General features: G+C 33.8%; 1 protein-coding gene across 2 annotated transcripts; it reads right to left on the bottom strand.

Annotated features, from left to right (window-relative positions):
* Positions 1-489: 489 nt before the first annotated feature.
* Positions 490-22,293, bottom strand: LOC145619182 (uncharacterized). 2 transcript variants are annotated; one of them, XM_081673813.1, is made up of 25 exons: positions 21,835-22,293; positions 19,592-19,759; positions 16,816-16,890; positions 16,118-16,196; positions 15,432-15,496; positions 15,211-15,300; positions 14,494-14,583; positions 14,267-14,353; positions 12,410-12,493; positions 11,205-11,324; positions 10,634-10,662; positions 10,414-10,552; positions 8,358-8,924; positions 6,898-7,448; positions 6,750-6,813; positions 6,482-6,584; positions 6,152-6,327; positions 5,588-5,713; positions 5,237-5,307; positions 2,526-2,588; positions 1,992-2,064; positions 1,333-1,452; positions 1,159-1,236; positions 1,001-1,051; positions 490-853 (listed from the first exon to the last, which is right to left on the bottom strand). In XM_081673813.1, the coding sequence occupies exons 1-25, from the start codon at positions 22,135-22,137 to the stop codon at positions 743-745; spliced, it is 3,483 nt and encodes a 1,160-aa protein (XP_081529939.1). In that variant the 5' UTR covers positions 22,138-22,293; the 3' UTR covers positions 490-742. The 2 variants fall into 2 exon arrangements, with proteins under 2 accessions (XP_081529939.1, XP_081529940.1); XM_081673814.1 differs by lacking the exons at positions 490-853; positions 1,001-1,051; positions 1,159-1,236; ... (2 more) ...; positions 2,526-2,588; positions 5,237-5,307 and having other exon boundaries at positions 5,586-5,713; positions 6,141-6,327.
* Between the last annotated feature and the right edge of the window lie 72 nt (positions 22,294-22,365).

Below are 22,365 nucleotides of genomic sequence, written 5' to 3'. Positions count from 1 at the left end.
CAAAGATAAATGTTCCATCATGGCGTGTGGGGTATCCAATTTTTAGATTGTGTCCCCGTGTCTGAAACAATCAACCTTGATGTGTCTGATACTTAAATATGTTCCCACTTCAGGAAAATATGTGTGAGCAGGGCCGGCTCGTGTAATGACTCAAATGTCGTGGCTAGTGTTAAGGATGAGCCACCAAGTGCCTGTGCCTGTGCCTGGCTAGCACACTGACAATCTCAAATTCATAATTAGTAGAAACTGTGTAAGGTGATTGCTTTCGTTTTTGGGTAATTTCACATTACTGCATCATCATTCAAATTGGCATCAGAAACTTTTGCTATGAATTTCTAGTTTATTTGACTGGAATTTAAATCTATTTACAAGGTCTTGCTTCCTTTTTAAATCTGAATCTAAAACTATCTAATGCGCCATCACATGATGTTACAATATCAAGTAACTATCAAAATGGATGATACACCGATGTACACAAACATCACTGAATATCCGTGAAAAATGTGGAAATTTTTTCTATTATATGCTTAGTTATATTCAATGTGATCCAAAATTACATAGTTCCTGTTTGTGCTCTCATGAGGGGTGATTCCAAACCACCACCATATATTACAAAATGAAAATTACATGATGTACAACCTTCTATCTACAGAAAAGTTGAAAGATAAAATACTATCCAATTTACATTCCAAAAAAACAAGACAATTAAATACAGAAAACCTCAACATTGTGTCTAACTCAATCAAGCAGATGACTCTATCTTCTCAATAACTTCCAGTCTCGTTTTTCTCTTCCAGCTTTTCATAGTTGCTACAAGATTAACTAACCCTACAACTTGACTTTTAGTATACTCCTGGAGACAATAATCAGAAGAATACAACTTGATGTAAGATAAATGAATATAACCATACATTCACTTATATTTAGCCATTATTCACGATGAGCAACAGACACACGGAAATAAGCAGAATTAGGGAAAAAGAGCCATAGTTTTACATACCGGGTGTGCACGAGCCCAGTAAACATACTCAGTTTCTGGAAGGTAGTAGGCCTATAAAAAATAATGATTAAATAAATAAATAAAACCAATAACAAATAAAGGCTACCCAAACTCATTTTCACCTATAAATTTGTAACAACATGCAAACATATACTTACCTTAATGAATGTCTCAACTATGTGCATTTTTGGTTTTACATCTTTAGACACAAAGTGCTGAAGTCCATTAATTAAAACCTGATAAAACAGAAGTCGAATAGGATTAATAAACGCAGGGAGGATAAAAATTGTAAACAAACAGCGTCTGAATTGCACAGCAATTGTGAAGAAAACCTGTAGATCCAATGACATTAGAGCTCGGCCTTCATCAGTACACCTTTTCACACGTGACAGTCCCTCAACAAGTGTTTCTGCTACAATTTCAACACCATACTCCAAAAGAAGTTCTTGAACCTGCTAGTAGGGAAAAAAAAAATGGTTCAAATGTAGCCATACTAGACAATTGTATTTATAGCCCTGAAGGAACCACTCACAGTAACAAATTACAGCCACTATGGCACTTAAACAACATCTTAATAATTTCTTTTACTTAATAAGTTATAAATATTCCAAGCTGAAAGTAGCTTCCTATGCTAGTAGAATCACACCTAAGGAAATTACATCTTCATTTTCCTCCTAGTTTTTATTTCTTCCTCCTAGGTGAGCTCATAGATCACTTAATTCCTCTCATTCTCTCAATCCCCAAACCACATTTTGACATAATAAAGTGAAGTTGTACTATAAAGCTACAGATTATGTTCGTGAAAGATCAGGATCCCTGAATGAGCACAATTCAAAACATGACAGTAGTATGACTAATACAAATTACAAAATGGTAAATGCTAAATTCAACCCAGCAATGACAGAATGCCTTAATCCCACGAGAATGCTCATCAGCCTTATCTATACAAAATAAAATTCAATGGACTATAAAACTATTTGCAAGTAATTACCTCCTTGTGAATTCCTGCATGAGCAAGCCTTGTCCTATAGTGTTTGAACTCTCCCAAAAGCAAATCAACATAACTGTTCATGTAAGAAAAACCATCAGACTGCTTGCAGTGATTTTGAAACGCTTGAGCATCAGGTTCATCAACTATATGTATTTCCATAGGTTAAAGGGTTTTAGTACACTGTAATACAGCCTCGTGATAAATATTACTATCAGTACGTTGAATTCTGCATCCCATGATTTTGGAAAACGGGGCAAAGATGGAGCTTCAGAGAAAGACTTTATGTTATGGACATTTAAGTCAACTGAGGTTTGAATCGGTTAAAAAGTGAAGCTTAACTTCCAAATTGCATCCTCCAAAACTCACACATTTTATTTTGAAGGAGCTAAAGCCTAGAGATGGGGTTTGCCTTAGGGTGTGATAAAATATAACAAAAAACAAAATAAAAAGAACCAAAAGATATATATCATTAAAGCTGAATCAAGTATCAACTGAGACATACTCTAATCAAACTAAATAAATAAATAAACTTACCCATTGTGCTCCATTCCAAGCTCTTTAACTTCCCATTTAGCATTGGCGATACGCTCAACATACCTAGAAACATTTGCCGTGAATAAAGCTAATGATGAAAGAATATATGTGCACACAACACTAAAGTAGCAAAAATACATTGACATACTACAGCCATAACAAAGAAAATTCAGGCAATTAATGATGGCTCTGAGGCTCCTGAATGGAAAATTCCTTGGTTCACATGTTTTAGGAGAATTGGGACAGAATCATGTTGTCCCCCTGTTCCCCCCACAATGCCTAATGAAAAAAAATTTATATGCTCTGATTATATGTTTTTATTCTAAAAAAAAAAAAATGGGGGTGGGGATGCCGGGGGGAGGGGATCAAGTCAGTTGTGTACGGTAGATGACATGTGTACGCATAAAGACCTTTTTTACCCTAAAAATTATGTTTTACAGTCAACTTTTGAGCCATTTCATGAAAACTACCTTGAAAATCATTAGTAATTAATAAACTTACAATATAATGTGCTTGCATAACTTATTTACAAAATTAAATCAAATCACAAAAAAAAAGCTAAAGGTATATACTGGAGTATATAGCAAGGAGAAGTCCACATATTATCACATTATGATGCTTTCTTGCAATATAACTTAAAAATTGCTAAGTTACTGATCCAATTGCTTTCAAATGCCACCATATACTTATCTAGTTTTCATGTATTTAACTCATCATGGCTTCCAGCATGTTGGTTCAGAAATAATACAAATGAAAATGACATAAAGTTAATGTTTTGACAGAAAATGCTAAGCATCAATATAAGAGAGAAGGGCATTTAAGGTAGTAGTAGTATATACTATAGTCAGTAGTGGCTTGAAGAGTAATGTAGCTATTAAGTTAGGATGGAAGATAGGTAGAACAGTACAGGCAGAGGTAAGATATGTAATATTTTATGAGAGTTTTGATTTGCTTTTAGAGTGTTTAATTGCGAGAGTATCGCACCTCTCAATAGCTAGAAAATCCTTAACTTCACAATTGGTTTGATCAATCAAAAACACTTAATTACCCACACCCATTCACCCAAATCTCTGCATTTTCAATCACAATCAATACAAACAAGCAAAAGAAGTATCTTCATTTGGCTCCAGCAATATTCTTCTTCAATCTTATAGCTTCCACAAGACATAGGTTCACTTAGTCATTAGACAATTTATATTTGTTTTAAATATGATAAAATTGAAAATATATAAATAAAACATTACAGCACATGCATACAATATCAAGGACAATGATGAAATCTATATACCTACAATCCCTCCTAAGCTTGCATTGGATTTGCTATCCAACGAAAAAAAAAAAAAAAAAGGGAATGGAATATTGAGCATGGGTCTTATTAACAATAACTATGTGTCTAATCATGATTTACAATAGAAATACTTCCTCCGTTTTTTAGTACTTGCAACACACCTTTTTGACACGCTATGAGAGGAAGTGATTCGACTAAGTGAACAGACGAATTAAGCTACAAAATTTATACTGTAGCAACTTATCACTTTCAAATTATCGGTTGTAAAATTGTCAATTAATTTGTCCGTTTTCCTAGTCTAATATCTCCCTTAAAGTAAATGCCAAAGCAGTGTGATGCAAGTAAATAAAAATGGAGGAAATATTTAATTCTCAAAAACAAAGCATGGCACAGGTATGACCTAGTGGAAGTAATATCCCATCAAATTACACTACATTCATGATTCCAGATCTTAGTTTGAAAGGGCGCAAGGGGCACCAGTGCGCTGTGCGCATAATTCATCAAAGCCTAGGAGCAAGGCAAAGGCGCACAGCTTTTGTAGGCAAGGGGCACTGTATTAATATATAAAATACACACATTAATTCCTATAAAAAAAAAGTCTGAAAATAGAATATGGGTTTTCTTCAAATGGAATTGGGGGATATGGGGTTTCTCTCTCCTCTATTTTAAAAAAATATCTTACATATTAGCTATTGATGCCGTACTATATAAGGCGACATAAGGCCCTAAGGAGCACAAGAAGCAGCCCAGAAAAAAGCACATAGGCATGTGCCTTTTGTAGGTCTTTGCACCTCACAGACCTGAAACGCCAACTCTACTGCCTAATCATGCCTTGCGCGGTTGCGCCTAGGCATGCCTAAGGCTAGCTTTTTGAAACTAAGGTCCAGATACTTATCTTTCACAAAATTCATGAGTCTTGGATCTAACAGCAATAGTTCATTTAGAAGAGTCCAATGTAATTAGCAATACATATTCTAAAGTTGTGTATCTTTAAAGATTTTAAAAACCAAATCTCTGCAGGGATAAGGCTGTTTGCACCCAAATCCTACTGAAGCCTCGAAGTGGAGTCCAAGCATGCAGTAGTTTTAGACTTTTAGACAACACATACCTCCACTGGTAATTATAGAACTAATACTTGCTCCCCAGTGCTTTTTAAGGAGACATTTAAAGGATAAACAGTCACTTATGCAATGCTTTTATTTCCATGTCACTTATAAAATATTAGCAAAGTAATTATCCCTAGCAATTCATCCCCCAACACACCCGAAAATATAAAGTAATCAAAGACACTACTGATAACAAGTACTTGCAATACATTTATCGAGGCCAACTGAGTAAAACACAACTGAAACACAATAACTTATCTATATAATACACTTAAAGATCTACTAGTTAAAAATTTTAATCTTACTGAATGTCTTACCCATTGATGTGAAGAAGCGATCTTGCAGTTGATCTATAGATGTGCTCTGTGAGGTCTGGAACAGAATCAACCTGGATTAAAAATATCATATCATAATTGATTATACAGAAGTGACTAAGAAAATTAGATGCCGACAATATATTGAAAATATTAGAGAAGATTTAATAATCATTTTTAGGCAGCAAATGTAAAAGTGAGGATTTCGCAGTAAGGTTCATGCTTTCAAATTGCCGATAAAAAGATATCCAGATCATTATAAAATAAAAATAAAAAAAAAAAAAAGCCATCATGTAGCAACAATATTAAGATCAATCTCAGTTCAAGCAGCTTGTGGGACAAAAAAGTCCATACCAGAAACACAAAAAAATCTTCAACTACAGTTGGATTATTTTGCAAAAGCATGGACTGAAGATGAGCCTTTGATCTACGCAATATGCACGCAACAAGAGATACTGTATCAACAGCTGCACAAGTTTCCTGCACATCAAAAGGACTACTCTTTTAACAGAGAAATGCAAACTGCAGATTGTCTTTTGACAGAAATAAATTCATTTTTTGGCAGGAAGGCCATTTATTAAGCTATATAGTGTCGAAAAAAGGGGAAAAAAAGGGGGGAAAATAACAAGATAAAGTGTTCGCAGTACAATTGAGACCAGGGACATCTAACCTTAAGGCTAGAGATGATTTACTTAAAATGGAAAAATTCTAGAAGCTATATTTCATCTATGTTCTATACAAATTCAGTGTATTAAAAACATCTTATTATTTCAGCTATCAACCTTCATAGCCCCCTACCCCTAAGGATGTGGAGGAGGTATGTGAGGAATTAGAAACTTGTTATGCATCTTCTCTATTTCAGCCACAGGAATTTACATAAACAATGATAAAAGATTAGTGGCCCTACTAAGCAAACACCTTGAGTCCCAGAGATTGGCCGAAATTTGTGCCCGGAGGAACTGTAGGTGTAAGATCCATGTTTTTGGATGATGAATTCAGAGACACAGGCATCGACATTGAAGAACTAAGCAGATTAGGCTTTAACCATTGTTCACATTCTTGAGTTATTCTGTTAACAGCTGTCTTCAGACGATCTGCAAACCATACAAATAAGAATGACCTGAGTTACTTGACACATGATAAAAGTCATAAAACAAAGGCACTGGTGAAGATGAGGAATGGTAATCTTCAAAGATGGACATTAGACATTTTATAATTTAGGAAACAATATAGAAAGCAGAAACTTACGATTAAGGGTCTCAGCGTCACCTTTACCGTTTGCATAGCTATCTTGATGGCCAAATGTGTCAAAGACAAAGTAATAATAGATCTCAAAAAATTGACATAATCCCTACAAAAGGTAACCATGTGAAACAAAAATTATTAATTAAAACTTAAAAACATAAAGAAAAATTAATAAAGAAAAACAAAACACAAAAGGAAAGCTGAAGATTTTCGAAGCCTAGAATTATATAGTATACCAATGAAGCAAATCTAAAGATATGGATTTACTTGCCTTGAATAATTCAACGTTAACAATTCCTAACTTCTGCATTAGCCTAGCATATTTGTCCATGAACCTGTAAAAGTCAAGCTTAGCAAAGTGCATCTTTTATGTCTGCAACTCTGCATGTTTCAAAATCTCAAGACAAACTTAAATTTACCTTAAGAGACAAAGTGAAGATCCTGTTTGTGCTGCAGCCTCATCATCTCTCCATTGTGAAGAGTGATTGCGTGGAAGGTGGGGTTTAGATATTCGGCTGGGGAGTTGACTATCTTCATCAATAAAGTCAGCAAGAAGATCTTCGTTTTCATCATCTAGAATAGAAGCCCCACCATTGGAATGATTTAAGTTAATTTCAACATGAGTAGCCTTCTCAGTAGAATCAGATCCGGTAGCTGAATTATCAGGTTCTACAGAACCTGATGTTCCGTCAACAAATGGAGATGGTGCATGACAGTTTGTAGGAGATGAAACTTTCATTAAGAAAGGGTTTCCAGTTTTAATCCAGTGAGAAAATCCACTCTTTCTAGACCCAAATTCACCAGAAGACACTAATTTGTTAGAATGATGTAGCCCAGCATTCATTGAGCCAAAATCTAAGGAAGAAATTAAAGGTGCTCCATCACCAACAAGACCAGCAAAACTGACTACTTGAATAGCATCACGAGGCAATTTCTGCCAACTTTCCTTTTCCAAAACCATCTTTAATGCCTGAAAATATGGCAAAATGAATCAAAGCAGCATAGAGAGCACAATCACACAGAGTGTTAGAGTATATATGATTAAGATGACATTAAAAGAAAAAGTTCTACCCTGAAAGCAATTACGTAAACATTTGAACAATGTGATTTACATGCAGGGAACAGCCTAATTTCTTGGATTAAAATATATGTTAGAGAAAAGTACATCCACAGATTGTACTTTTCTTTCACATATACTTTTCGATGTATATGTGAAAGAAAAGTACAATCCAAGGACAAGGTGTCTATACAGTTGATATGAGAAAACATAAACGAAGCAAGGAACCATAGACATACCCTTGCAAAAGTTTCACAAAAGCACTGAAGTATTCCCATTTTAACAGCTTTAATATAACACATAACTGCTCTTTGATGCAACCCGATTTTCAAAGTTTCCACATTTCATCATTTGACAATGTAAAAGGTATGCTTGACTAATTATTAATTACAAAAGGTCTTCTCAAAAAAAAAAAAAAATTACAAAAGATATTCTATCCATTCCTGGTCCTATTTAAATATACTGCATTTCCTTGTCTCTCTCATTATACATCAACTCTGGAAGTTCAAGACCAAAAAATTAACTTAGGGTAAAGTTCCAAGTCCTAAAAGTGGTCTAAACTCTTTAAAGCATTGTCTACAACTTAGAGGGAAAGAGGATGTGTATTTCATCATTTGGGACATCCAAACATAGTAATGTGGAGTTTAATTTTGGGACGGAGGGAGTAAGCATAAGAATCATTTGAATTATACACCCTCTGTCCTCTGTTTTCCTAGAGAAACACTTTGTTTTTTAAAGTGCTAGCATACTCTGCTAGTCTACTTTCTCTACTATTAGTGATTTAGACTTAAGGAGAAAATATTCATGTGAGAGCAAACTTACATAGATATTCTGCTTATGAAAGTTACTAAAGTAATTTTCACATGCAGCCTTCAGTTTTTTCCTGAACTCAGAAGCTTCAGCACCACAGAATGATTCCCCAGCTAAAACATATACATTTAAATCCTCATAATTTTTGAGAAATTGGTGAATGCTTGTTGAACAAAATGCAGCTGATGAGAGAAGTACTGATACACGACTTGTCATAAGCTGCCAAAAATTTTTACATCCCCTCTGAAGAGACTGAGAAACAAGAGCTGTAGCATCCCTTCGCAGTTCATACCAAGGAGATCCACTACTGGATAAAGCATCATCATCCAGTGGCAAAGTAGACAGGTTGTTGGAATTTTCAGGAAGGGAGCCATTAGTACCAGAAGCATCAGTAGAACTTCTGCTTGCATATTCACCAGTAGAAGAACGTTCCAACATCTCAGCAGCGGCAACTGAAGATCCATTATCTACTATATCCTCATAAGTACCTGAACCTAAGTTCATTGATTGAACCTCTACTGGTTTCTGAGAGCTATCAAATTGCTCATTTGAGTTATCTTGCACCCTGGAAATAGGAAACTGAAACAAAATTCTCAGCAAATTATAATCGTGTATGTCAAAGAGCAGACATTGAACAAAATTATTTTGTGTCAGCTATTTCCTCTTTTTTTTTTTTTTCCTCTCTCTCTGCTTTGTTTGTAGTCACATAGGCATTTTTGGTATCCCCACCTTTTACTCCATTCCTTATATCTTGTGCCTAAAGCAAATGGTGCAATTTTTAAAATGGAAGAAGTACAATAAATTGAAAACCCATTTTACTAATCCAATGACCAGAGAAGAAAGAAAAGCAGATGTATTGTTTTATGTTCATAGCATATAGCAACTAGCCAACTACAGTAAACTAAAGTTCCCATTTCATAAATGAATTGATAATAAATAAACCCCTGTTGTTCATACTATCAGGCGTAATATATCTTAGAAAATATTGATTGCGCAAAGCAGTTGAGTATCTAGTGCAAGTATCATATTTTTTGCCTTTGTTTTCACCCTAATCAATTATTTAGTGTGTATATTTATATATATATAGATTTAGGGTCAAATGAGAAGGATGGGAAGGATTTTATGTGCATAATTTTTATACCGAATATGCATATTTTTCGAACTAAATGTGCAAAAAAAAAAATGACAGAAATTCAATGTGCATAAATTTTGAACATAATGTGCATATTTTCTATTTTTCCAGAAAATTCAAAATTTTTATTAGTTCGAAAATCAATTTTGCACATTTAGTGAAAAATATATGCACATTTAATGAAAAACTTTTGCACATTTCTTCCTTCTCATTCTTCTCATTTTAAGAAACTTCTCATTGGATCTCAACCCTATATATATATATATATATATATATAAGAAAGATGCTTCACACATTTGACATTTATATATATATATATATATATATATATATAAGAAAGATGCTTCACACATTTGACATTTCATAGTGGATTTAAGGGCTTATAAATAATGCAACACATATTGACATGTGACATCGAATGAAAATTGGACAGAATACTACTACTTATTCTTTCCCAACAGAACAAATAGAAATGTATTCCTATATAAATGAAAAATTAAAGACTGCTATTGTAGAAAATCTGTCTACAATCTCTATTTTTTTATGTATTTTTTTTATAAAGAGAGAGAGAAAGGAGAGAAAGATATGGATGTCTTCATTTTCCCCAATCAATACAACCCTCATATCTTTAAAGGGGGGAAAACTTTAAGGATACATTTTAGTCACAAGATTAAGGTAAGCAATCATTGTACAAGTAATTATGTACATAAGCTAAAAAGTATGTTCAATCACAAAAGTTATATTGATTCAAAATGCATATGTATGCAAGTTCTTAAAGGGTAGGCAATGATTAGAAAGTAGGGAGGCAAGATAGTATATGCATGCAGCTAAAGAGTAGTTCGTGATAACTCTAACAAGCAACTAAGATACAGAAATTAAGCTCATGAGATTACTCCTCACAACAAAAATAGACATCACTATTTGCAGAAGTTTTACCTCGTTCTCTGTCTGGAAACTCATAATAGCATGATAAGAACACATCAGCCTAAAAAGTACAGCTAGTGTTCTTAGCAGACACTGTCGGAACTTAGATTCTGGTATCTGGAGACATAGGTCGCTGTAGGTAAGTCTCGAACTGAATAAGCAAGTAGGTAGCGCATCAGAACTTTAAGCAGAAAACACAAAATCAGAAAGTGACTTGATAAACACTGCTTACCTATATTGAAGACTTTCTGTATCCAGATCCTGCCAAAATTAGTCATCTAAATAAGCATACACTTCAATCATGAAAAATAAAAACCTGAATAGAAAAAATTGAAAACCAGAAACCTACAACTAAATGCACTTTCATGTTTCTACATATAAGATTAAGGGAAACAATCCACTGGGTGCATGAGGATGATACCTCACCCTCTTATCCCTCCAGCTCTCCTTATATGTCCTTGTCTACTCGACTTATTTGGCATTTTGTGATAGGCCTAGCTTATACTAGAGGCCCACTATCTTATGGTACTTATCTTGATAAATAAACAAGTAATGATTTAGAACACTCATTACAAGAAAAACTTAATTGTATATATGTTTATATTAGCAATAGCTACAAAACTTTTTAAACGAGGGGTCTTACAAAGAACCAGAGGATAGAATCCAACCAACACAGAAGTAATTATTCAAGTTATTAATTTTAAATCATTGAGACATGAGAGCGACCACATCAGAAATGTTGAGAAACACATTCAATATTCAACCCTAAGAGTCCTTCAATATTCAACCCTAAGAGTCATTACCTCTTGAACTGTAGTCTTTAGTACAGAATGAGTCTCTGAAAGTACTTCCTGCATGAAAAAGCTCTGTATCTTTTCAGCAAGACCAGAAACATCCCCAATCAATGCATAAGCGTCAACCACCTACAATATATGATAAAGCTAGATACAGTTAGGTCAGAGAGTATATATTATTATCAAGAGTATAGTACCAGTGACAAAATAGACAATGTAGAAGAAATTAAAAAGAAAATTGATTGAAACAAAAGGAAGGGAAGCAAAGTCCTCAAAAGAAAACAAAATTTGCAAATTAGTTTGTCAGCCTCATGACCTGGCCAAAGGAATCCCACCAGATTATTTTTTTCATTATCACAATGTTTCCCCATCCCACTAATGGAAGCTTTGATTGATTGATTGATTGATTGATTGATCACAATGTTTCCCCATCCACCAAAAGAAAAACTGTTAACCTTAGTGTAATTTGAGATCTTCAGCCAAAATTTAAATATTTAAATCACTTATAAGTACTTTGCTATAATATACAGCTACTTCAGTTTAGAGGTCTCAAGCAGCCAAGCGCCCCATCAATTAGGACTCAATGGTTTTGGAGTGTAATAGTTTACAAAAAAATAATTTTGGGTAAACCTATGAAGCGTAAAACCATACCATTCTTTATCAAAGCCACAAGAAACCATTAGTAGGGAGAAAATTTGTAAATTATGTTAAAATTTTCCAAAGAAGGAAATGGAGCAAGTAATAAAACACGGCCGCAAAAGGAAAGTGAAGCAAGTAATAAAATACAGAGGGTGTAGTAAACGATAAGGTGAAATCAAGCAACAAGAGGCAAGGAATCATGGAACGAAAATGGTTTAATTTGCCTATAAAACAAAACCATTCTTTTTACATCTATAATCATATGATAGCACATTATTTATCGTGTGAAAGCCCTCATTGGCTTTACTTTACTAGGGCCGTAAGGCCGAGATGAGATGCCTTCCTTCATAGGCCTTCAGTACCATGGATTTTTATTACTGATCAGCAGGTCCCCTAGAGTTAGTCTTGAATTAGTGAGGTAGTTTACTTGCTTAATGAAAAAAACCACAAGCTGCTACATGCCATATACAGATAACAGCTAATAACTAGACACAGGAAACAAAAATGACATGACATATTACTTCACTGACATATTACTTCAATGATCCATAAAAAGAATATAAACATATACGTACAGTTACATATTTCTCCTCTTTGAAATCCTGGCAAACTTGTAACAATAAAGAATCCAGCTTCTGAAGAGTGCTCCCTAACCAAACCTGTTGATACGTGGAAAAAAAAAAAAACAACAAAGAAAACCATATCAGTCTTTATCAAAGCTACATGTAAACCGTAAAGCAAAATCTAAAGAGTTTATTAGTGTAACACGAAACCTTCATCGACAAAATATAAGGAAACAACATGGACATCGACAATGTTGAAGTAAGGCCGCGACATCACAAATCCATGATTATATTACAAGAAAATATTAATTTGACAAAATAAATCGATAAATAGTTTTACAAAGAAACTGATGCTGTTTGGTTCATCATTTTCATGCATTAAGTCCCAATTAGACTATTTTCAGAACTTTATCCTCCGTTTTTATAGATATAACACTTCAATATTTACACTATTCACACTGTACACAATCTCTATTTTGGTGATTTTTCTGTAAGGAAAATCATAATCATGTGAGGCCATGTTAGATTTGTTTAAAACTTATACTTTCCAAAAATCAAATTTTAATAATTTTTAAGGATATTAATGATTAAAAACATGCAATGGCAAGCGGGAAACAAGAAGTTTTTCATTTGTGTTATAAAATGGAGGAAGTATTAATTACAATTTACAAAAACAAGAACACCATGCTATGACATATAAGCATTATTCAGTCACTTTTTTTTACCTTTTAAAATACATAAAGTTAAACTTTACCAAAGTAATCATTAAAAAAGAAGAAACCATAATTCTTATAAAATCAATAACAAAAAAATGAAAATGCTTAACTTAAAGAATCAATTTACCCTCCAAGTTGTTTTCAAAAGTGAATTAACAAAGTTTATTCACAGCATCAAGAGAACTGTTTCAACACCTTTTACAACTACCACATTTATTCTCTCATATACTTCCTCCATTTAAGAAAGAGGAAAGGAAATGTTAATAAGACAACACTACCCTTCCGAGGATGGGGAGAGAGATGGGAGTGGGGACATAAAAGGATAATTTGAGGACAATACAGTCTTTTGTCCTAATATACCTACCAAATAAGGAAACAGTGCAATAATTATGACATTTCCAATAATTTTTTTTTAAAAAAAAAAGGAATATGGTGCATTTATATTGAAACTAAGTGTCATTTAATCTGGATATATATAGATACAACAATACAATAATCACATTGAATTATTCAATTATCCACATATGACTAGTTCAGTTTAGTCAAAGAAGTGTAACAAAATTTAATTTTCGATACAAAGAATCATATCACTTTATCAATCAGTACCTAAGCAACTAGTGGGGGTAAAAGATGGCAAATCTAGTGAAGTCCCTAGACAAATCAATACTTTCTCTTTTTATACTTGCACAATTTCTATATTTCATGTTTGGCAATGCATAAATTCAACCCTATATCTTTAACTATGCATTTGTAAAAATTATAAGAATTAAACTTTCATAAAGAACACACCGAGACGTGTGACTAGATCTCATATGACTATATTATCTTCAAGTATAAATTACGACATGTAATTTTAATACTATAATAGAGTATGAGGATAATGTACATTGTATAAATGTCACAAGTGAAAAAATAAAAAGCAGAGGAAGCTCAAGCTTACTACTGACTTTACACCTTACCAAACAAGTCACATGTATCCGATATTGGTGATGAGGTGTGTCAGAGAAACACAAGAAAAGCTAAGGAAGAAACTTAACGGCATAATGGTATTTTACGCAGTTTCTACTTCATTTATATGTAAAAACATTTGTTCCCACCACCAAATCCAACTAAACACATAGGTAAAAAATTCTACCACTAAATTAATATTTACCTCAACACTGCGACTCATTTCTTGTATAGCTGAAAGCTCTGTAAGAGTATCTAGAAGCTGCAAATATTCAGAAAGTACTTGAAATGCCTGCGATCAGGTAGTATTTGGTGAGAAATAAGTGGACACAATCTTGCACTTAATGCAGAAGCAATAATCATGAGGTAGATGATGACTGAATTAATAGCCATCTAGATACAAAATGGCAGTGAATTTATACAAAAGCCAACCTTACAGAAATTCCCTTCCTCAACAAGTGTTTCAAGCTCTTTCTGCATGTCCAGAGCATGGAGTATTTCTGTTAATACTGGAAGCACATCCTGCAAAATAGTTCAGATGCGAAAGACACTGTAAGCTAAAAAAACTAAGGCTTTGCCTCTTCCTTTTTTCAAAAAAAAAAAAAGTATTGATAAAATTTCAGCGATAAACCCAAGCATAGTATAGATAAAAGTTCTTAACATTAATCTAAAGACACAGTAAAAATTAATTGTGACCTTGCCCCCTAGCCCTAATTTAAAAATAAATAAATAAACCTTTATAATATAGGAATATTCCCACTCTCTCTCGTCTCTTCGTAACTTATCTGCGATAAGGGTATTTAGGAAACCAAACACAGCTCACAAGTATACCTATTTAAGGAGATTTGGCTACTTTTTCAGAGACATCGTAAAACATAATTTGTGACTATTCCAGAGAAAGAAAGCAAGTGATAAAATAGTATTAGAGAGACACCTAGAGGGTGTCAATTCCATAATCACAAGACTCCATACTAATAAATAAATAAATAAAATCGATAAACAAATACACTAAGTTCTCATTTTATAATTCATTCTATTCTCTGATGGTTCTCCTAGTTTTATGCAAAAGCACAAACGGCAGGGTCTATTATAAGGACTCTATGGAGACGACTTAATAATATATATATACAGCATGGAAAAGGTCAATACCAAGAGAACTTGCTTCTTTCTTGAACTTTCTGTAACAATGAGATCCCTTGAAACCTCATGCATAGAAGAAGTCAGGTGCCTCCTCCCATTCTGCATTGCAAGAAAGTCAATATAGAACACATTTAATCACATGCTAAAGTTGAATTGAGGACAGACCCTCCCAGCAATTAACATGCTAGTAGACATTATAAGAGCTTTCAACACTGCATTCGAATGGATACCATGCAGATCACGGTGGCGATCTTCAAGTCCTTCTCCAATTCTCTGACCAATTGCATACCCCTTACTGGAAACAAAGACATTTCAAGACTATTATCAGTCTATAAATTTCAACCCAAATCATTAATCAAAATAGCAGAAATTTATTAAGCTAACAGCCTCTGATGTTATACATAACTTTCACCTAACACAATTGACAAGTTATGACTCATTTACTAACTAAACAACAATGCTAAAGCCTTAATATCAATAAGATGGAGTTGGCTGCATAAATCATGATTTTATCACTAGTGGTCATCACCAACAGAGATACTCTGCCTTCAATCACTTCTATCAGCAGCTATGTGCTCCTACAAACCAGATTCTCACATAATTCTTAACACCCTCCATCCAAATCATGTTTAACATCCCTGACTTCATCTAAAATCCCATAATCCCAACTCTCCACTTTCCTTAACAGTTCATCTATTGCTTAAGTTCTACCATATCTCACGTGCCCAAACTAGCGTGTTGGTTCTCTCTTAACTCATCCTCAACATCTGCAACTCTAACCTTCTTCCAAAAACCTTTATTCCGAATTCTATTCCTTAAGGTGTTCCCATACATCTATCTTAACATGCGCATTTGCTATGCTAACCTTCTTTTAAAATGCTAACAAAAATAATAATAAAAATAACAAACAGCATACCCATTTCTTCATGATGCTCCATGACATGGCGGGATAAATGTGCAGATATTTTCTCCAGTTGGGCTAGCCTAACAGTAGCCTGAAAGGAACAGACATTAATCAAGTAGAGAAGAAAAGCTTAGCAAAACTGAATTCATCAACTTTACTACAGGTAGCTCAGATGAAAGATCATCTTCTGTGAATTCAAGATCTACACATGTTTTACACTTCTCTATAGGAAGCGTTGGAAACTAAGCAAGCTAAAGTTCAAAAATTTTAAAAGGGCTGAAAATGAGGTGCTTCATTGGAAATGAGACACTATTGATTTAGGTAAAATCAACACCTTCCTCTTGGATGTGTTCATTTTGTGTAACCTAAGTTGCCTTTTCCAGTATACTTCATATTATTTAATCATTTTCCATTTTACAGTATTAGCTTCTACATTTGTATACTACCAATGGAAAATCAAATTGGCTGGTCTTAACTAAACATGTTATCTGGGTCATTGTTACTCTGTATTTCAGATCTCATTTTAACAAACGCATGCATGCCAAATATATTATATAATTGATGATGGCAGAAGTAAAAATCAGAAGCAAAAGACCACTTTCTAATAAACTCGTTACCCCAGTGTGCCAGATGCAACTATGCCAGACAAAACCTAGTATTTAACAATGTGCATTGCTACAAATAAGAATAATAAGCAACCAAAGTTTTACCTTGGTTTCGTAATGTTCCAATTCATCTTCTTCTGAAGGAATATGCTCCAGAACAAACATAACTGGATCAAAATCCTGCCGACAAACGACCAAAATTGTATCACATAAAATTGACTAAATTACATTATATTCAGGCAAATAAGTTTCATAATGTAATTGGAAGCCATCATCGGATACAAAAAGTTTCTTTGAAGAACTAACAGAAGACAGCCAGTACAGACGTAGAATACAGAGTAAGATAGAGTGAAGATACATGAAATTCCCCACAACAAGGGGATGAGAATTGACGTAGAATTGATCATGCGAGTATTAAATTGACTTCTTGGTATATACCTTTATTTGATGTTCCCTCTGTTTATTTTTCTTTAATTGCTACCTATTAACTTTTGCATTCTTCATATTTAGTTCAAAAAATAGGCACATTCAGTACAAAAATTATGCACATAAAATCCTTCTCATCCTTCTCATTTTAAGGACCTAGGGTTGTGATCCAATGAGAAGGATCTTAAAATGAGAAGGATTTCTAACCGTTCAAATCATTTAATCCAACGGACCATACAAAAGCTGGAAACAAGCCTAATTTTTTTTTCAAATCTGACCATAAAGAAACTGAAAAACCCGATATTACTTGCTGCTACCTTCATCCATGGAAAGCTATGTTTGTTGCTTCCTTTTTCCATGAACACAACTCCATAATTAACTTTTGTATTTCTCACTCCTCAAATCTCTCATTTCTAATTTCTTTACAAAGATTTAACTCGTATATAATTACTTGAATCAATCAAGAATCCTAAATTTTATAATTGCTAGATTTCTTACTCATGGTTCTTATTCTAATATGGAAAAAATTCTCGAACTAAGCAACTAACGTCGTCAATGGTGCCACAGCAAGGAGAGTACAGAGTAAAAAGCAAGTAGTATTCCAATATGTTTTTATTAAGTAGTTGTATTGTTTTCCTAGATAAAATGTAACTGGATAAATTCACAATGAGTACTCTCGTTGCTATATCTCATGTATCTAGTTCAAAAGGATACACATTTAGCTTAATACTTGCAACAACAGAGGGTGAGGGAGAGAATGGAAGGGTCTCAAAGGTGGATGAGTAAATTAAGTAAAGATTATGCACAATTTGATGTAAATTTATAAATAATTAGTGTTTAAAATTTATGCACAATTAATATGAGGTTTCTTTCAATAAAACACATGTATCATCTTACTGTATACAAAGGATGAGGGAGAGAGGGAAGTAGGCTCTCTTAGGTGAATGAATATGTGGAGTAAATATTCTGCACATTTAGAAGTAAATTATGCTTTTCTTATTTAAAATTTATGCATATCGATTTTGAGTTAAATTTTTTTGCACATTTAGTTCAAAATTTATGCACATTCAGTATAAAAATAATGCACATAAAATCCTTCTCACTTTAAAGAACTTCTCATTTAACCCTAAATCTAAATCTAAATCTATATCTATAACAACAATAGAATTTCAGAACGGATTTTGCAATTTTTCTTCTATAGAACCTCGACAGATCCGCTGACCATATGTGAGAATCCATAGTTACATAGAATTAGTCTAACATTTAGAACATGCGAGTTAAAACGTAGAACATACGAGTAAAAATATATTTAATACAAATGAGTAAAAATTTAGAACATTTGATTAAGATTTAAAATGTGTGAGTAAAATTTAAAAACCCTGATTAAATTTATTACATTTGATTTGAGATCTAGAACTTGTGAGTAAAAATTAAGAACACCTAATTTAAAATTTAGAACATGTGAGTAGAAATTTGGAATGTATGAGTAAATGAGTAATAATTTAGAATATATGATTTAAAATTTAAAACATATGATTAAAAATCTTAGAACACACGGTCACACGTGTTTGGAACTCTTGCGGGCCCACATTCATTAAATACGAAAATTACTAAAATGCCCTTATTTAAACCCTAAATAGGAATATTCAAGGATCATGCATAGCACGCATCCCGAGAAACCCTAATATGGCCCAACAGCGCCTAATGCGGCCCGAAACGGCCAGAAACCCTAATCCTAACCTTAATCAAGTTAGTTAGTTCTCTCCTATAAATACTAATCTACAAAGATTAGCGAGTTAATTAATTTTTCTCCACTCTCTCTCTCTCTCTCTACATACTTTCTCTCTCTAAACACAGTTGACTGACTTGACCGTCGGAGGGGCTTTCTCGGGAACACCCCCCAAGTTGACTTTCTTTGTTTTGCTTGACTTTCTTTGTTTTAACTAGACGAGCAGGCTCCCCCATAAGTCATATCCCGGAATTCTTTTGCAGAAACAACACGAATTAAAATTTAGCATATAAATCAAAATTTAAAACGACTAATGTAAGATTTTAAACATGTGAGTACTAATTTAGAACATCTAATTAAACTCATTTAAGATTTAGTACATGTGAGGAAAATTAAGAGCACTAAATTTAAAATTTAGAACATATAAGTAAAAATTTAGAACATAGAAAGTGATCCCACATAAGATCACTCAAAAGTCTTTTAGCAACTTACACTTTGCCAGCTAAACTCAAGTTACACTTTGCAAAATTCTTTGAGTAAGTTTATCTTTGAGTGAAACACTTTGCCAATTAAACTCAATATCAAAGTGTAAGTTGCCAAAAGACTAATGAAAACTGCACAGTAAAATTCTAAAATGACTCAGGCATTCTATTACATACACAACAAGAAACGTGAGGTAACAATATATTAATGGAAACTAAAAAAAATGGAGAGGCAGCAACAAACCTCTTCATAAAATTCTTCTTCTAATTCCTCAACAACTGGATCATGAGATCTGCTTCCGTACATGGAACTCAGTTCAGCCGAACTTGATGGGAGACTTAACCTCTGATCAGGGGGTAGAGTTGCAAGAGCTCGAGCAACAGCTGCTGCTGCTTCTGCCCTGGCAGGAACCTGCATAAAGTCCAACACCAATGGAAGAATTAGTTAAAATAATTGCAGCCACTGACCATGTCATAAGCCACACCAAATCTCTATAACTTTTTTTTTTGGAAACACCAAAACTCTATAACTTAAGCCTTCTTACTTTAGTCTACAAATGGATTCCAACTTAAAAGAAAATACCCACCCCCCCCCCCCCCAACTCCCAAAAAAAAAAAAAAAAAAAAAAAAAAAAAAAAAAAAAAAAAAAAAAAAATATTGTCTCCTGCTACTAATCAAACAATCCTCTTTGACCATGTCATAAGCCACACCATTAGGATCATCAAAAGGCACATAAGTACAAAGGGATAGGTAGTCTTATGATCATGATAGCCCTCCCCTAACCCCTCCACTCTTTCCACCCATATAATTTGTAGATGACTATTGCCTTCTTTAGAGCCAATAACATAATGCATACAATTATGTAGCATAAGTATATGATCTTGCACTACTAGAATACAAGTTTGTCTATGTTCTTGCTCATGCTTCTGAAGGTAGAAATGAAAAATAGGAAAAGCTCAGTTTATAAATGTTTGTCACTTTTCTCTCTTTTCTCTTTTTAGAGGGGGGAAAGGGCATTATCTTTTACAAGAAGCCATTTTTCCTGCTCAAGGGTATAATTTGACTTCTTCCAACTCCCAGAACTTTAGAAACGTATCTAAAGGAGTAAAAGGACATTGTAGAAACCTTGGACATGTCCAATGCCTCAACAGAAGATGTAACTACAGTAGAAAAGAGTCAATGGAACATTGAGGTTTAGTGTTTTGATGCCACCTTCTCTTACACAGAAACCTAATTTAATTAAAGTTTATCATCAATATTTTTATCTCTATAGCATTATCTTTTACTCAATCTGAAAGGATAATTATTCCATTCTTCTCTAGATGATGCAAAAACCCATAACCTATCAACATGTTTGGAGTAAGTTGACTAAACTATCTGAATGTAGGAAAATATAATTAACAGGCCTTGGGTTGATATAGGTCAACTCCAAAAGAGAGAAGGCTAAGCAAGATGAATAGTTCCAAATACAAATAACCATATGGCATGTGTAACACCATGCAGGTTCATAGGAAAGTGTAATTCTAAATTTTAAAAATGTATAGCTAGTTAGCTACAGAAAAAGTTTAAGTATGGCAATGGTCCTTAAGGCTTACGAGGTGCAGCTAAGGTTCAAGAGAAAGCATAAGGCCTATGAATACTAGGGAGCCTTACCATTATATTGTTCCATATTCTTAAGAAAATTAGCATAACATATCTCTGATTGTAATCTAGGGTACAAATAAGTGCTATAAAAATAATATTGTCCGAAATCCAAGCTCATCAAACAGGGAAGAAAAACAAGAGTAGTTGTAATTGCATTGGACTTTGAAGCTTGATCTATTTCTAATATTAGTGTTGCTTAGTGGTACAACGGAATTCAGGCAACAATTGCCTAAAACCAATCACTAAAACCCCATCTGCCTCTGACAAATGCTCAAGCAAGCTAATTAACTCATTATTAGACTTGAACATGCATCTCAATCTCAAAAAAAGATTAATCAACTAATCCGATTAATCAACTCTGATCAGCTAATAATGCTTATAAGAAGAGTTTGATCACATTAAATTTGCCACCTTGTCCCCTTGTTCATCTCTAAATCACTAACACTCAATCGAGGTATAGCAAGGCCGAATTAAGCTAAATGGATTGCTCAGCTCTGATCAGCTAGTAGACTGTATCAGATGAATTTGATCACATCAAATTCGCCACTTTATCCCCTTATTCAACTCTCATCTTTGAATCGCAAAACCTCAATTGAGGCCCAAATTAAGCGAATATTGGCTATATTGCCCAAAACAATTATTTTGCATCAAACATCACAAAATTAACAACCAAACAAAACCCAGAAAAAAATTCAAAATTCTACACCATCTCATCAACTCAAATTCAGAACATTATCAAAAATCATATCAAAAATTGGCATCCATTAATTCTAATCACAGTAACCTAACCACATTATCACAGAAAACCCAGAAAAATCAAAATCAGAAAGAAAACAACAAACCTCGGGACGATCGGATGCCGGCGGTAGAAAACCAAGAGACCGAGCAGAGCGAACCGAGCTCAGAATCTTCTCTCCAACCTTGGAAAAATCCATTGAACCACCACTACTGCCACCACCACCACCAACGCCTCGAAACAACCACAAAGAAGCCAAGAAAAAAACCCTAGAACTGTCGAAACCTTCAACGGAGGTATTGCTTAATTCGCCATTAATACTGTAAATGAAAGGTAAAGGACTCAACGAAAATGGCGATGAAGATGATAACGAAGATGATGATGAAGAAGCTCCAATTCCTGGCTGCATTTCAGTTCAGAGGAGAGAGAAAATGAAAATCATGGGATTCAGAAATTGGATTTCTATACATTGTCATTTGAATGTCAGTTGGATTTTTTATTTTTTTGGGGAGTTTGGTGATGTTTGACGAACTTGTACTCACAGAAGAAGAAGCTGCTGCTGCAGATCTATGATTTTTATTATTCTTTGTTTTATTTATTGTAATTAATCGATTTGGGAGTTTTTTTTTCCTTTGCC

Source organism: Chenopodium album, chromosome 27 (assembly GCF_948465745.1).
Source record: "Chenopodium album chromosome 27, dcCheAlbu1.1, whole genome shotgun sequence".
Classification (NCBI taxonomy): domain Eukaryota; kingdom Viridiplantae; phylum Streptophyta; class Magnoliopsida; order Caryophyllales; family Amaranthaceae; genus Chenopodium; species Chenopodium album.
This window is presented reverse-complemented; position numbering and strand designations above follow the sequence as displayed.